Source organism: Lepidochelys kempii, chromosome 18 (assembly GCF_965140285.1).
Source record: "Lepidochelys kempii isolate rLepKem1 chromosome 18, rLepKem1.hap1, whole genome shotgun sequence".
Lineage (NCBI taxonomy): Eukaryota > Metazoa > Chordata > Testudines > Cheloniidae > Lepidochelys > Lepidochelys kempii.
Window position 1 is genome coordinate 2,058,330 of NC_136397.1, and position 15,909 is coordinate 2,074,238.

The window sequence follows — 15,909 nt, forward strand, 5'->3', positions numbered from 1 at the left end:
ATGTAAACCTGCACCCGTCCACACAATGAAGCCCTTTATTTCGACTTAAAGGGCTCTTAAAATCGATTTCCTTACTCCACCCCTGACAAGTGGATTAGCGCTTAAATCGACGTTGCTGGCTCGAATTTGGGGTACTGTGGACACAATTTGATGGTATTGGCCTCCGGTAGCTATCCCAGAGTGCTCCATTGTGACCGCTCTGGACAGCACTCTCAACTCAGCTGCACTGGCCAGGTAGACAAGAAAAGAACCACGAACTTTTGAATCTCATTTCCTGTTTGGCCAGCGTGGCAAGCTGCAGGTGACCATGCAGAGCTCATCAGCACAGGTGACCATGATGGAGTCCCAGAATCGCAAAAGAGCTCCAGCATGGACCGAACGGGAGGTACGGGATCTGATCGCTGTTTGGGGAGAGGAATCTGTGCTATCAGAACTCCGTTCCAGTTTTCGAAATGCCAAAACCTTTGTGAAAATCTCCCAGGGCATGAAGGACAGAGGCCATAACAGGGACCCGAAGCAGTGCCGCGTGAAACTGAAGGAGCTGAGGCAAGCCTACCAGAAAACCAGAGAGGCGAACAGCCACTCTGGGTCAGAGCCCCAAACATGCCGCTTCTATGATGAGCTGCATGCCATTTTAGGGGGTTCAGCCACCACTACCCCAGCCGTGTTGTTTGACTCCTTCAATGGAGATGGAGGCAACACGGAAGCAGGTTTTGGGGACAAAGATGATAGCTCACAGCAAGCAAGCGGAGAAACCGGTTTTCCTGACAGCCAGGAACTGTTTCTCACCCTAGACCTGGAGCCAGTACCCCCCAAACCCACCCAAGGCTGCCTCCTGGACCCAGCAGGTGGAGAAGGGACCTCTGGTGAGTGTACCTTTTTAAAATACTATACATGGTTTAAAAGCAAGCATGTGAAAGGATTACTTTGCCCTGGCATTTGCGGTTCTCCTAGATGTACTCCCAAAGCCTTTGCAAAAGGATTCTGGGGCGGGCATTTCAACATCCCCAACAGTTATTTTCTGGTCTGGGAATAAAGTCCCTTCCTGCAGCTTTTGAAACAGACCAGAGTTCCTGAAGATGCGAGCATCATGCACCTTTCCAGGCCATCCCACGTTGATGTTGGTGAAACGTCCCTTGTGATCCACCAGAGCTTGCAGCACTATCAGAAAGTACCCCTTGCGGTTTATGTACTCGGCGGCTTGGTGCTCCGGTGCCAAGACAGGGATATGGGTTCCATCTATGGCCCCACCACAGTTAGGGAATCCCATTGCAGCAAAGCCATCCACTATGACCTGCACATTTCCCAGGGTCACTACCCTTGATATCAGCAGATCTTTGATTGCGTGGGCTACTTGCATCACAGCAGCCCCCACAGTAGATTTGCCCACTCCAAATTGATTCCCAACTGACCGGTAGCTGTCTGGCGTTGCAAGCTTCCACAGGGCTATCGCCACTCGCTTCTCAACTGTGAGGGCTGCTCTCATCCTGGTATTCATGCGCCTCAGGGCAGGGGAAGGCAAGTCACAAAGTTCCATGAAAGTGCCCTTACGCATGCGAAAGTTTCGCAGCCACTGGGAATTGTCCCAGACCCGCAACACTATGCGGTCCCACCAGTCTGTGCTTGTTTCCCGAGCCCAGAATCGGCGTTCCACAGCATGAACCTGCCCCATTAGCACCATGATGCATGCATTGGCAGGGCCCATGCTTTCAGAGAAATCTGTGTCTGTGTCCTGATCACTCACGGGACCGCGCTGACGTCGCCTCCTCGCCCGGTATCGCTTTGCCAGGTTCTGGTGCTGCATATACTGCTGGATAATGCGTGTGGTGGTTAATGTGCTCCTAATTGCCAAAGTGAGCTGAGCAGCCTCCATGCTTGCCTTGGTATGGCGTCCGCACAGAAAAAAGGCGCGGAACGATTGTCGGCCGTTGCTCTGACGGAGGGAGGGGCGACTGACGACATGGCTTACAGGGTTGGCTTCAGGGAGCTAAAATCAACAAGGGGTGGCTTTACATCAAGGAGTATTTCAGGCAGGACTTCACGGAGGGTTCCAATAAGAAATGGTGCACCTAAGTTATCGTTCTTATTGGAACAAGGAGGTTAGCCTGGCCTCTGATTGATACATGGCTAGATTTACCTCGCTGCACCTTCTCTGAGTGACTACAGTGTGACCTAGAGGAATGAGTCCCCTAGACAGGGGAGGAGGCAAATGAGTACAAAACAAATCTGGTCTATTTCTTGTTTTGACCCACTCCATCTATCTTTTACATCTTTGGCTGGCAGCAGACGGTGCAGAAGGACTGCATGCCATCCACATCTCTTGCCTGCCTGGCAGAAGATGGTACAGTACGACTGCTAGCAGTCCATATCGCCTGCCCGCTCACCATAAGACGGTTCAATAGGACTGACTGCAGGACTAAAGAGAATGACCTGGTCAAGTCACTCCAAATTTAGTCCCTGCGCCCATGTCTGCCCAGGTGCTCCCAGCCAACGTGGCCAGGAGCACCTCGCACACGACGAGGACGACTACCAGTCGTATTGCACCGTCTGCTGCCAGAAGGCAATGGGTTGCTGCTACTATGCAGCAAAGCCGTACCACGTCTGCCAGCACCCAGGAGACATAGGGTGACGGTTACCTGAGCGGGCTCCATGCTTGCCGTGGTATGGCGTCTGCATAGGTAACTCGGGGGAAAAAAGGCGCGAAATGATTGTCTGCCCTTGCTTTCACGGAGGGAGGGAGGGAACGGGGGCCTGACGATATGTACCCAGAACCACCCGCGACAATGTTTTAGCCCCATCAGGCATTGGGATCTCAACCCAGAATTCCAATGGGCAGCAGAGACTGCGGGAACTGTGGGATAGCTACCCACAGTGCAACGCTCCGGAAGTCGACGCTTGCCTCGGTACTGTGGAAGCGCTCCGCCGAGTTAATGCACTTAATGCACTTAGAGCATTTTCTGTGGGGACACACACTCGAATATATAAAACCGATTTCTAAAAAAACCGACTTCTATAAATTTGACCTTATTCTGTAGTGTAGACATACCCTAAAAGTGCTGTGTGGCACAAATGGGCTCTCTGGTTGTAAGTGTCTGTAGGTGCAGGAGTTTAGCCTGTTTTGTCCTTCCCTTTCAGTATAGAATGAGGAGGAAAGAAGCCTTCAGTTGGGTGCAAGCTGGGGTCCTGGTATCTGCTATTTTCCCTACCCTGTAGCGTAGAGGGGGGAGGGAAGTGCCTGGGGCTAGAATCTGGAAAGAGTAAAGCTGCTCCCAGTACACAGTGTTGTCTATGAGCTTCAGGACATGGCTGGGACGTGGTGGTGTAAGGAACACTGCCCTAAGACTACATCTACACTGCACACAACTGGTTTAGCTACATGCCACAGTGAAAAGCAAGCTGCATCCACACTGCGGTGTCAGGGAAAGTCTCCAGCATGGCCCCGCTGCCGGCAACTTTCCCCGCTGCCGGAGTTCTTCCCTGCTTCAGAGAGAGGCTCCGGCACCAGGCTGCTAAACTGGGTCACCAGAAAAAAAGTTTGAAAACCACTGCTCTATAACAGCCCATAATATATCTGAAAACTTGTCAGATGCTCCCGGAGTCATCTTTTTGGAAGACTAAACATGCCCAGTTTTGTTTAAGCTTTTCTAACTTTGGCTCTTCTGTGGGCTCTCGCCAGTTTGCCCACAACTTTCCTAGAGTTCGGTGCCCAGAACTGGACACAATATTCAGCTGAGGCCTCACTAGTGCTGTGTAGAGCAGGACAGTGACCTCTCAGGTCTTCCATATGACACTCCTGTCAACACCCCTCCCACAATGAGATTTTTCACAACTGCGCACATTGTTGGCTCATTCAGTTTGTGATTCCCCAGGTCCTTTTCAGCAGTACCACCACCTAGCCAGGTATCCTCTATTCTATAGGTGTGCATTTGATATTTTCCTTCCTGTAGACAAAACCTTAGTTAAAGGGTCCAATTTTCTTGGATATATATGAAGCCTGAGTTTACTGCTTCATAAAGCACCTGGGTGACTGCAAGCATGGTGCACATATGAGGAGCATCATGTCCTGTTCCCTTGTCTGATGAGCAGCCACTTAGCCAACACTTCTGCTGGACTTCAGGGCAATAGGATTTCCCCAGCCCAACTTACATACCCAGTGCACTTGTCTAGAGCTGGGGTGTGGGGGAAGCAATTCTCTGTCAGCCTGGAAGAGGATTGCAGCTGATATGCCATGGCATTGTCTCCCATCGCACACCTTGCATCAGCAGGGGTAGTCCCTGGCCGTGTCTAGACTTCAGTCCTTGGCTGCCTGCACAGCAGAGCAAGGGCCCGTGCCTGCTCTCCAGGAGTGAACTGTGGGCATTGGACACAGCGTCTCTTGGGGCACCAGCTTTGAGTGCGACTGTCTCGGGGAAGGCGAACGGGTCAGATGGGCCATGGTAATAGAGAGGTTCTGCCATCAGCAGGTTTGCTGCTGAAAGGGAAGCACTGGGGCCGCTGGCTCTGAGTTGTATCCCTGCGAGTTAGTGAGGGGTTGTCAATAAATTACATAGCATATTGTTGGGTGACTTCTCTCTCCCCCCCTGACCATATACCCCTTGAAACACACAAAATTAAGGACCCCCTATGCCCTTTATGTGCTATGTAATTGATGAACAGCCCCTGGTCCACTGCTGGTTCCTTGGCTGATCTTGCTGCAGTCAGAACCATCGTGTTGCATTTGAATGAGCAAGTCACCAAGTTGTGAAAATTCTGGAAAAACAGGAGTTTGGCTCTAGCCAATCATCTAACCAGAGGCAGGACCCAAAGGTAGTGCTGGGAGGCAGGGTGTCAGGAAGAGGATGGGGTATAGCTGAGTAAAGGAAAATGCAGGTTAAAATACTTCCCAAAATCCAGGGCCTAGTATGATAAATCCCGAGGCTTTGGGCAGTCCTGTGTGCTCCATGGAAACCTAGGGCTCAGTATGATAGCTAACACCTAGCGTATGTAAAGCTCTTCACTCGGATTTCAGTGCACCTGTCAAAGGACGTCAGTATCCTAGAATATCAGGGTTGGAGGGGACCTCAGGAGGTCATCTAGTCCAACCCCCTGCTCAAAGCAGGACCAATCCCCAACTAAATCATCCCAGCCAGGGCTTTGTCAAGCCTGACCTTAAAGACCTCTAAGGAAGGAGATTCCACCACCTCCCTAAGTAACGCATTCCAGTGTTTCACCACCCTCCTAGTGAAATTTTTTTTCCTAATATCCAATCTAAACCTCCCCCACTGCAACTTGAGAGCATTGCTCCTTGTTCTGTCATCTGCAGAACAGTCTAGAATCCCCCTCATTCTTCTCTTCTGCAGACTAAACAATCCCTGTTCCCTCAGCCTCGCCTCATAAGTGATGTGCTCCAGCCCCCAAATCACTTTTCCAATTTTTCCACATCCTTCTTGTAGTGTGGACACAGTACTCCAGATGAGGCCTCACCAATGCAGAATAGATGGGAATGATCACGTCCCTCGATCTGCTGGCAATGCTCCTACTTATACAGCCCAAAATGCCATTGGCCTTCTTGGCAACAAGGGCACACTGACTCATATCCAGCTTCTCGTCCACTGTAACCCCTAGGTCCTTTTCTGCAGAACTGCTGCCGAGCCATTCGGTCCCTAATCTGTAGCAGTACATGGAATTCTTCCATCCTAAGTACAGGACTCTGCACTTGTCCTTGTTGAACCTCATCAGATTTCTTTTGGCCCAATCCTCCAATTTGTCTAGGGCCCTCTGTATCCTATCCCTACCTCCAGCATACCTCCCAGTTTAGTGTCATCTGCAAACTTGCTGAGGATGCGATCCATGCCATACTCCAGATCTCTAATGAGGATATTAGACACAACTGGGCCCAGGACCGACCCTTGGGGCACTCTGCTTGATACCAGCTGCCACCTAGACATGGAGGCATTGATCGCTAGATGTTGACCCCTATGATCTAGCCAGCTCTCTATCCACCTTGTAGCCCATACTTCTTTAACTTGCTGGCAAGAATACTGTAGGAGACCGTGTCAAAAGCTTTGCTAAAGTCAAGGAATAACCACTTTCCCCTCATCCACAGAGCCAGTTATCTCGTCATAGAAGGCAATCAGGTGGTCAGGCATGACTTGCCCTTGGTGAATCCATGCTGACTGTTCCTGATCACTTTCGTCTCCTCTAAGTGCATCAAAATGGATTTCTTGAGGACCTGCTCCGTGACTTTTCCAGGGACTGAGGTGAGGCTGACTGGCCTGTAGTTCCCCCAGATTCTCCTTCTCTTTTTTTAAAGATGGGCACTACATTAGCCTTTTTCCAGTCATCCGGGACCTTGCCAGGAGTTTTCAAAGATAATGGCCAATGGCTCTGCAATCACATCTGCCAACTCCTTTAGCACTCTGGGATGCAGTGCATCCGGCCCCATGGACTTGTGCTCGTCCAGCTTTTCTAAATAGTCCAGAACCACTTCTTTCGCCACAGAAGGCTCGTCCCCTCCTCCCCATGCTGTCCTGCCCAGTGCAGTAGTCTGGGAGCTGACCTTGTTCATGAAGACAGAGGCAAAAAAAAGCATTGAGTACATTAGCTTTTTCCACATCCTCTGTCACTAGGTTGCCTCCCTCATTTAGTAAGAACTTCCCCTGACTTTCTTCTTGTTGTTAATGTACCTGAAGAAACCCTTCTTGTTACTCTTAACATCTCTTGCTAGCTGCAACTCCAGGTGTGATTTGGCCTTCCTGATTACACTCCTGCATCCCCCAACAATATTTTTATACTCCTCCCTGGTTATTTGTCCAATCTTCCACTTCTTGTAAGCTTTTTTTTTGTGTGTTTAAGATCAGCAAGGATTTTACTGTTAAGCCAAGCTCGTCGCCTGCCATACTTACTATTCTTTCTACACATTGGGATGGTTTGATCCTGCAATCTCAATAAGGCTTCTTTAAAATACAGCCAGCTCTCCTGGACTCCTTTTTCCCCCTCAGATTAGCCACCCAGGGGATCCTGCCCATCAGTTCCCTGAGGGAGTCAGTCTCCTTTTCTGAAGTCCAGGGTCCATATTCTGCTGCTCTCCTTTCTTCCTTGTGTCAGGATCCTGAACTCGACCAACTCATGGTCACTGCCTCCCAGGTTCCCATCCACTTTTACTTCCCCTACTAATTCTTCCCAGTTTGTGAGCAGCAGGTTAAGAAGAGCTCTGCCCCTAGTTGGCTCCTCCAGCACTTGCACCAGAAAATTGTCCCCTACGCTTTCCAAAAACTTCCTGGATTGTCTGTGCACTGCTGTATTGCTCTCCAGCAGATATCAGGGTGATTGAAGTCTCCCATGAGAACCAGGGCCTGCGATCTAATAACTTCCATGAAGTGACCTTAACTTTCTCTGCAATAAGCTAAATTGTGTGTCCTTTTTGACATGGGGACACCAGAACTGGACCAGTCCCCAGTGATGGGATCTCTAATGCTATACACAGAGGTAATATCACCTTACTCCTGCTTGTTGTTCCCATCCCTCCACCTACTAAAGTACACTTCCAGAGCTGTGAATGCGGGTGTGTTTCTGGGTTTGAGCTACATTGACACAGCTGGTTCAGGAGGCTACAGGACTGGAGTAGCAGGGGATGCTGCAGGTAAATAATGCCACACATCCGCAGAGCTGAGGTGAGTGAAGTTTGCGGAGCACCTCCCCGTGTTGCACCTGGCTCTGCTTGGGAGGGCAAGAGAATTTTATTGCTTATCTGAATATTACAATTCCAAATGCAGTTCAGAGATGCATGGGCTGGATTCACACTGGGTTGGAGAGTTGTCTCAGCCAAGCTCCCCAGATAGCACATGCTGGATACTGAAAGCCTGCAAAGGAGCTTGACCCAGCACCAGACTCATGCCTAGAGCCACCTGACTGCTGAAAAAGTGGCCATATCTTTATAAGACCTCAGCTTCCCCAGTGAGCAATGGCCCCCACAGTCCCTCCACCTCCTTCTCCAATGGAGAAATCCTACCTTGCCCCTCTACTGACAGCAATGGAGAGCTCTGCTTCCCTCCCCCACTGAGTGGGAGGGATAGCTCAGTGGTTTGAGCATTGGCCTGCTAAACCCTGTGAGTTCAATCCTTGAGGGGGCCATTTAGGGATCTGGGGCAAAAATTGGGGATTGGTCCTTCTTTGAGCAGGGGGTTGGACTAGATGACCTCCTGAGGTCACTTCCAACCCTGATATTCTGAGAGCAGTGGGGAATTCCCTCCCCAGGCTGTTCTCAGTGGGAGCTCTTGGGTGTTGAGCTTGCTTGTAAACGTGGCCTCCAGCCTCTGCCCCTGGGTACCCATGCTGCCCTGGGGCAGCCACGAGGCCTCTTCAGCAGGACCACTGCTGCCAGCATGCAACTCAGCATTGCCGAGTGCAATGTAGCTGTCGTTTGCAGAGATCAGTGGCCGTTTCTCTTCAGATTCCTGCTCCTCTGGACCATGGGGTCCTGTCAGAACTTGGTACTGAGCAAACCTCCATTTCCCCCATCTGTGAATTAGGGCTAAGGCCCACCTCACAGGCGCTGAAGAAAAGTTAATACCTCTCCAAACAGCAGGCAGGCCCTCAGCTGGAAAGCACAATAACCTTCCTCCATGCTATATAACGTGCTCCAGCTGCTTGTGATTTGCCAGACCAGCTAGATCTCTCTGCCAGCTGGCACGGCTTGCTCAGAGGGTTGTGCTGGGGATGCTGGTTAGTTCTCCCCCTCCACCCCCCACTGCCAGCTGGAGTTTCTGGAGGAGGCCTGGTTGTGCAAGGCAACTGCTGTCCCCTGCCAAAATCTCTGTGCTACCCAGGGAGCAGTTACTGAGCTCCAAAGGCACCTCTGTTTCTGGCACCCAGCAGGCTAATCTGAGGGAACTGACTATTGCCATTCTCCTGGCTTGTCTTGGATCTTCTCCCTCCCCAGAGGAGACTGAGCCCCATAACTTGACAATGTGAAGGGAGTGGGGGGGATCCCCCTCCCTCCCTCCCTGCCCCGTGGTGGTGCTGCTGCTCAGGAGGTGAGGATAGTTTTTCATTCTGCTCTGTCCTGACTCTCCATCCCAGGAGATGCTGGTTTGCCAGTCACCTCGTGCAGCTGGTCAGGTGAGAGCTGGGGTGTTTGCACTGCAATTCAACTCTTTCTGTGTTGTAATTTCCACAGTATTGGAGCAAAGATCCATTCTTATGTAGTGACTTGAACCATGGGTCATCTGTGAGGACTGAGCCTGTGACCCACGCACAAGCCTTAGGAAGGAGGGCCGTGTTTGGGCGGAGGAGTGATGGTGCTGGGCACTGAGAGACAGTGCAGTTCAGTGCATAGGCATCTGGACAGAGTCAGATTTTGGTCTATCTCCAGATGACTTTGGGCAAATCACTTCAACCTCTCTGCCTTGGTTTTTCCTCTCCCACTCTGTGTGATCCATTTAGGTGCAGGCTCCTTGGGGCAGGGGCTCTCTCACTAGGGCTCCTTGTCTTCACTAGGAAAAAGGTGGAAAGCCATGTGGTAAAACCCCCGTGCAGACAAGGCAGTTGCAGTTTCAACACGTTAGCAGGACAAGGTGACCCCCAAGGCCCCCCTTAGTGTTTACCTCAACCTGCTACCACATGGGAAAACTAAACTGCCATGTCCTTACTAGGATTTTACTATGTTAGGTGTGGTCTTACCATGTGTTAGCTTTCTTCCTACATGTGGATGCATCCCCAGTGTCTGTCCAGCACCTTGCACCACAGGGCTGTGATTCCCTCCTGGTGCTACCAGGCCCCACTGTAATACAAACAGGAAGCCCAGTCAGAGGTGGTGCAGTGTCTAAAGGTGGGTGCCCTCGCTGCACTGAGAGGGAATTTAAGAGATGTTGCCGGACAGTAGGAGCTATATATTGTTTGAGAAGTGCCAGCATGTCTTAATTGATCTCAGCCCCCTCCCCTGGAGGAAAGACTGTCCTGAGCTGAGTTGGTTGGACAGCAGAACAGTTCAGCCCTTCCAGCCTACCTGGGACAATCCAGGCCTCCTAGGATTTTACCTAGGCTACAGCCAAGTCTGTCCTCTCCTGAAAGCTGTTCTGCATGGGGGAAGCAGGGGGGGACAAGGAGATGGGCTGGGGTAGATGTCCTTTCTCGCTAGCGCAGCAGTGCGAGTGGTCTCTGTCTTCCATTCCCCAGAGTCTGCTACGCAAGAACAGATCCTCTGCTGAGCACGCAGGTCCCTGGTGTCGTCCTGAGTGATTGCCAGCAGCATTATGAAGGCTCTTCTCCTTGTCCTGCTGGCTGAAGTCTGTCTCGCCTCCCTTGTCCCAGGTATGTGGATCCCTAGGTTACTCATGCCCAGGCCATTCCTGGGGGGTGCGGGGCCTGGGACAAATCAGCCCACACCAGCTTGGGGGCCTTGCTCTGCATCTGTGGCCGGGAGCCTAGGGGTCTCGCAGCATCCCCCAAATCCCTAGTTCCCATGCCTGTCTTCCAGGACTGACCGTGCCAGCCAATTGCACTGGCCCGGGGGGCCCCACCAAAGCGCAGGGCCCAGAGTGGTTTCCCCAATTTGCCCTACCCAAGGGATGGCTCTGCTTGCACCCATGGGCATACCAGCTTTGTGGCATGTGGTTCGAAGAGTGTGTGCGTCAAGAAAGGATGTAGGAGTTCTGATCCTCTCTGCGAACATGCTCCACCCATTCCTGAGGGCTGCAGCTTATGGCGTGACATCTGGGGCTTGTACACTGCCATGCAGAGAACCCATCAGCTGCAGGTCTGCAGAGCTCTTTACCGGGGTCCTTCAGCAGGCAGACAGAACTCAGGAAGGCTGGTGCCAGCCCATACTCCTCAAGGTGGACGGTTCAGCTCCTGCAGTATCCGTCACCCCTCTGTGCCCCCTTAGCCGAAGGTGCAGCCTTGCAGGCTGCAGGGGAGACCAGTTGGGAGGGCTGGTCTTGGCATAGTCCACCAGTCAGATGGGCCAGGCTCTGATTCATAAGGCAGTTTGTGCGGTGCCCCGCGCAGCCTGCCCATACGAGGGTGAAAGATGTCGTCATTGTAACGTGTTAGCTAACCCTGGGGTTGAGAGGGCAATCTGTATTTTAATTTCTGTTAGCTGGTCAAGAAACTCTGACCTCCCCTCTTAAAACATGTCAGTTAGCACCCCTTACGCTGCCAGCCCCACCCGTGTCTACCTAAAGCCCGTCATAGAATCCTCGAAGATCAGGGTTGAAAGAGACCTCAGGAGATCCTCTCATCTAACCCCCTGCTCAAAGCAGGACCAATTCCCAACTAAATCATCCCAGCCAGGGCTTTGTCAAGCTGGGCCTTAAAAACCTCTAAGGATGGAGATTCCACCACCTCCCCAGGTAACTCATTCCAGTGCTTCACCACCCTCCTGGTGAAATAGTGTTTCCTAATATCCAACCTAGACCTGCCCCACTGCAACTTGAAACCATTGCTCCTTGTTCTGTCGTCTGCCACCACTGAGAGCAGCCTAGCTCCATCCTCTTTGGACCCCCCTTCAGGTAGTTGAAGGCTGCTATCAAATCCCCCCTCACTCTTCTCTTCTGCCGACTAAATAAACCCAGTTCCCTCAGCCTCTTCTCATAAGTCATATGCTTCTCTCCCCCAGTCATTGTCATTACCCTCCGCTGGACTCTCTCTCCAATTTGTCCACATCCCTTCTGTAGTTGGGGTCCAAAACTGGACACAATACTGCAGATGTGATCTCACCAGAGGGGAATAATCACTTCCCTCAACCTGCTGGCAATGCTCCTTCTAATGCAGCCCAATATGCTGTTAGCTTTCTTGGCAATAAGGGCACACTGACTCATCCAGCTTCTCATCCACTGTAATCCCCAGATCCTTTTCTGCAGAACGGCTGCTTAGCTAGTCGGTCCCGAGCCTGTAACCGTGCATGGGATTCTTCCATCATACATGCAGGACTCTGCACTTGTCCTTTTTGAACCTCATCAGATTTCTTTTGGCTCAATCCAACAATTTGTCTAGGTCACTCTGGACCCTATTCCTACCCTCCAGCATATCTACCTCTTCCCCCCCCCCCCGTTTAGTGTTTTCCACGAACTTGCTGAGGATGCAATCCATCCCATCATCCAGATCATTAATGAAGATGTTGAAAAAACCAATCCCTGGAGCACTCCGCTTGATACCGGCTGCCAACTAGACATTGAGCCATTGATCACTACCCGTTGAGCTCAACAATCTAGCCAGCTTTCCATCCACCTTACAGTCCATTCATCCTATCCATACTTCTTGAACTTGCTGGCAAGAATACTGTGGGAGACTGTATCAAAAGTTTTGCTAAAGTCAAGGTTTATCATGTCCACCACTTTCCCCATATCCACAGAGCCAGTTATCTCCTCATAGAAGGCATGACTTGCCCTTGGTGAATCCATGTTGACTGTTCCTGAGCACCTTCCTCTCCACCAAGTGCTTCAAAATGGATTCCTTGAGGACCTGCTCCATGATTTTTATAGGGACTGAGGTGAGGCTGACCAGTCTGTAGTTCTTTAAAGATGGGCACTATATTTTCCTTTCTCCAATACTCCGGGACCTCCCCTGATTGCCATGAGTTTTCAAAGATAATGGCCAAGGGCTCTGCAATCACATCAGCCCATTCCCTGAGCACCCTTGGATACATTAGATCCAGCCTATGGACTTGTGTATGTCCAGCTTTTCTAAATAGTCCTTAACCTGTTCTTTCACCACTGAGGGCTGCTCACCATCTCCCGATACTGTGCTGTCCACTGCAGCAGTCTGGGGTGAAGACCGGGAGGGGGAAATCATTAAGTACTTCAACTTTTTCCACATCATCTGTCGCTAGGTTGCATCCCCCATTAAGTGTCCCACACTTTCCCTGACCACCACCTTGTTGCGAACGTACCTGTAGAAACCCTTCTCGTTTCCCTTCACATCCCTGGCTAGCTGCAACTCCAATTGTGCTTTGGCCTTCCTGATTACATCCCTGCATGCTCGAGCAATATTCTCATACTCCTCCCTAGTCATCTGTCCAAGTTTCCACTTCTTGTAAGCTTCCTTTTCGAGGGAGTCAGTCTGCTTTTCTGAAGTCCAGGTTCCATATTTTGCTGCTCTCCTTTCTCTCCTTTTGTCAGGATCCTGAATTTGACCATCTCATGATCACTGCTGCCCAGATTGCCACCCACTTCTATTTCCCATACGAATTCTTCCCTGCTTGCGAGCAGCAGGTCAAGAGGAGCACGGTTCCTCCAGCACTTGCACCAGAAAGTTGTCCTCAACCCTCTCCAAAAACTTCCTGGATTGTCTGTGCACTGCTCTATTGCTCTCCAATCACCCTGACATTGGCTGGAAGTTTCCCCCACCATGAGAACCAGGGCCTGTGATCTGGAAACGTCTGTTAATTGTCTGAAAGCCTCATCTACCTCATCCTCCTGGTCTGGTGGTCTATACCTTACCTCTGTAATGGAGACTCCCAGGGGGCAGGGCAGGGCCATCACCCCTTGGACAGAAAGGTAACTAAGGCATATTGAGGCTAAGGGGTTTGTCTACACTTTGGGGGGTGGGGGGCAGACCTGCAGCAGGAAGACTCTGAGCCCAGGTATATAGCCCCCAGCCCATGCGACATGTAGCAATACAGACATTCCCAAATGGGCTGAGAGACCCACTCCATTCTCAGCGTTTCAGAGCCCAAGTAGGAATGTCCACCAGAGCCAGTGCTAGCCCACTGGGGGCCTTAAGCAGGAATATTTTACCCTCCCACCCCAATATTAAAGCAGGCAAATTCTTATAAGTGAATAGGGGCCCCCTTGAGCTGCTCAGGGCTCTAAGCAGTTGCTTAGTCTGCTTCTCTGATGTCCACACTGGTTTTAGCGCCCTTGCACGGGGGCTGGCTTGCAGACTCTGGCTCTGAGACTTGCAGCCCCATCTCTGTCTTGCAGCATAGATACACCCTAAGCAGCTTGCACAGGAAGTCTGTGAAAGAGAAGGGAATGGAAATAGGTTTTCTGGAGCCCAGTGGTACACCCTAACCACTGGGACATTGTTCCTTGCGGGGGGCATCTTCACCATGCTCCTCGAGGGCACCGCTAAGCGTGAAGGGTGTAAAAGGCTGAGCAGCACATAAAGAAGAGACCCAGAAAAGGGTAAAACCAGCAAAGGAATAAACCCCCTTTGCCCACCAGGAAGAGAGGGCCCTGAAGAATACAGGGAGACCACCTGGATAATGATATTCAGAAAGGACTCTTCTGTAATTGCATCTGAATTCACATCCCAGGGTATTTTTGTCTGATGCTGAGTCGGGGCAGAGGGTCACAGTCCTGGCTCAGCAGAGCCCCTGCCAGCAGCATATGTGAGAATTCAGGCCCCAGTGCTTCGGGGTTCAGGGCCATTTCATGGCTCTGGGATTGGATCCTGGCCTGGGAGAGGCCGGCATAAATCAATGGCAGCGACTAATTGGAAAGTGCTGCCTGCAAGAGCAGCTCTACTGGATCGGGGCTTGTAAAAGGAGAATGCAGGCTAGAGAAGTGGGGAAGAGTCCTCGCTGTTCCTGGGCGAGAGTGCAGGAACAATTTTTATAGTGGAAGCCATTGAACAAAACTGTAAAGCATTTGGTTGCCATTGTTCCTTCAATCTGGAAGGGCTGCCGCAACCCCAGCAGCACCCCTAGCATGGGGTGGAGCCCAACATGAGGAGTGGGGGTGGTATTGCCTGCCCTGTGTGCTAAGGGGTCGCACTACAAAGGGTGCTGCCCTCTGATCCGCAAGGGGCCCACATCAGTGAATTAAAAGCAGAGGCAACCCCAGGTCGGAAAATCCCCTGGCTCGGGGCATTCAGTATCTAGACTTGCATGTCAGCAAAGAGCTCTACTGTTAGCTAGGGATACCAACAAAGAAACCAGATCCAAACACTCCATGATCTTCGGCGTGTGGGAGATCTGGATTGAAATCCTGTGGGTTGAGCTCCTCTCTGGCCGGGAGCTGATGGTCCAAGCCAGCTAGGGCTGTCCACTCACCCACATTGGGAGGGTGACCAGGCCTGCTGACAGCAGTTCCAGGCCCCAGGGCAGAATAGTCAATGAGGCCCCGCACAAGCTTCGCCCGTGGCCCACTTGACTTTTGGATGGTGCTGCGCCCGCACTGGCTGGTGCCCAGAGAGCTGCCATCTGTGCTCCTGGACGCACTCTTCCAGCACACCCAGGGCTTTCACACGCTCACCCAGTAGGGTTGCCAGTGGTCTAATCGCGCAAACCCAAAGGGGGGTGCGGGCTGTGGGGGGGAGTTGGGGTGCAGGAGGGGGTGAGGGGTGCAGGCTCTGGGAAAGGGTGTGGGCTCTAGACTGGGGCAGGGGGTTGGGGTGCAGGAGAGGGCCAGGGGGTCAGTGCTTACCTCAGGTGGTTCCCGAAAGCGACCAGAACACCCCTCTGGCAGCAGCGGCTCCTAGGTTGGGGGCGCAGGAGGTGTCCGCACGCCACTGCCTACAGGCACAGCTCCCATTGGCTGCAGTTCCTGGCCAATGAGAGCTGCGGAGTTGGCACTTGGGGCGGGAGCAGTGTGCAGATACCTCAACCTGTGGCCCATGGACTATGTCTAAGGGGTCCACGAAAGACTTAAATCGAAAACTAACTGAACAGAAATCAGCTATAGTTACAGATAATCCATTTCCAAAGAGGTCCTCTCCTCAATTCAAAATTTTTTAGGGGTCTGCAAATGAAAAAAGGTTGAGAACCACTGTGTTAAATAATTGGTGAGCCTTCTAATGGTCCCACTGAACTTGTGTTTTCTGGCAGCTTTGAAAGCCCTTGGCTTTATCTACCCTTTTGAATTCAGGATTGAACAGGGATTTCTAGCCCCAGCCAGAAAAATTGGAAGCAATTCATACCCCACACTCCAGTTTTGAGCTAGGAACTGCACAGACAGATCCATTTTGGATCCTCCTTCATTTTGTTTG

The 15,909-nt window shown here is 51.5% G+C and overlaps 1 protein-coding gene across 4 annotated transcripts in view; it reads left to right on the plus strand.

Moving 5' to 3' along the window:
• The window catches only part of ALPL (alkaline phosphatase, biomineralization associated), an 86,704-nt gene that overhangs the window by 25,240 nt on the left and 45,555 nt on the right, over positions 1-15,909 (plus strand). For 3 of the 4 annotated variants that reach the window (XM_073316617.2, XM_073316618.2, XM_073316620.2), the window contains exon 2: positions 10,156-10,290. The exons of the other annotated variant lie outside the window; for it this stretch is intronic. In XM_073316617.2, the coding sequence (XP_073172718.1) occupies positions 10,233-10,290 (58 nt within the window). In that variant the 5' untranslated portion in view covers positions 10,156-10,232. The remainder of the gene's footprint in view (positions 1-10,155; positions 10,291-15,909) is intronic. 4 annotated transcript variants of the gene reach the window in all.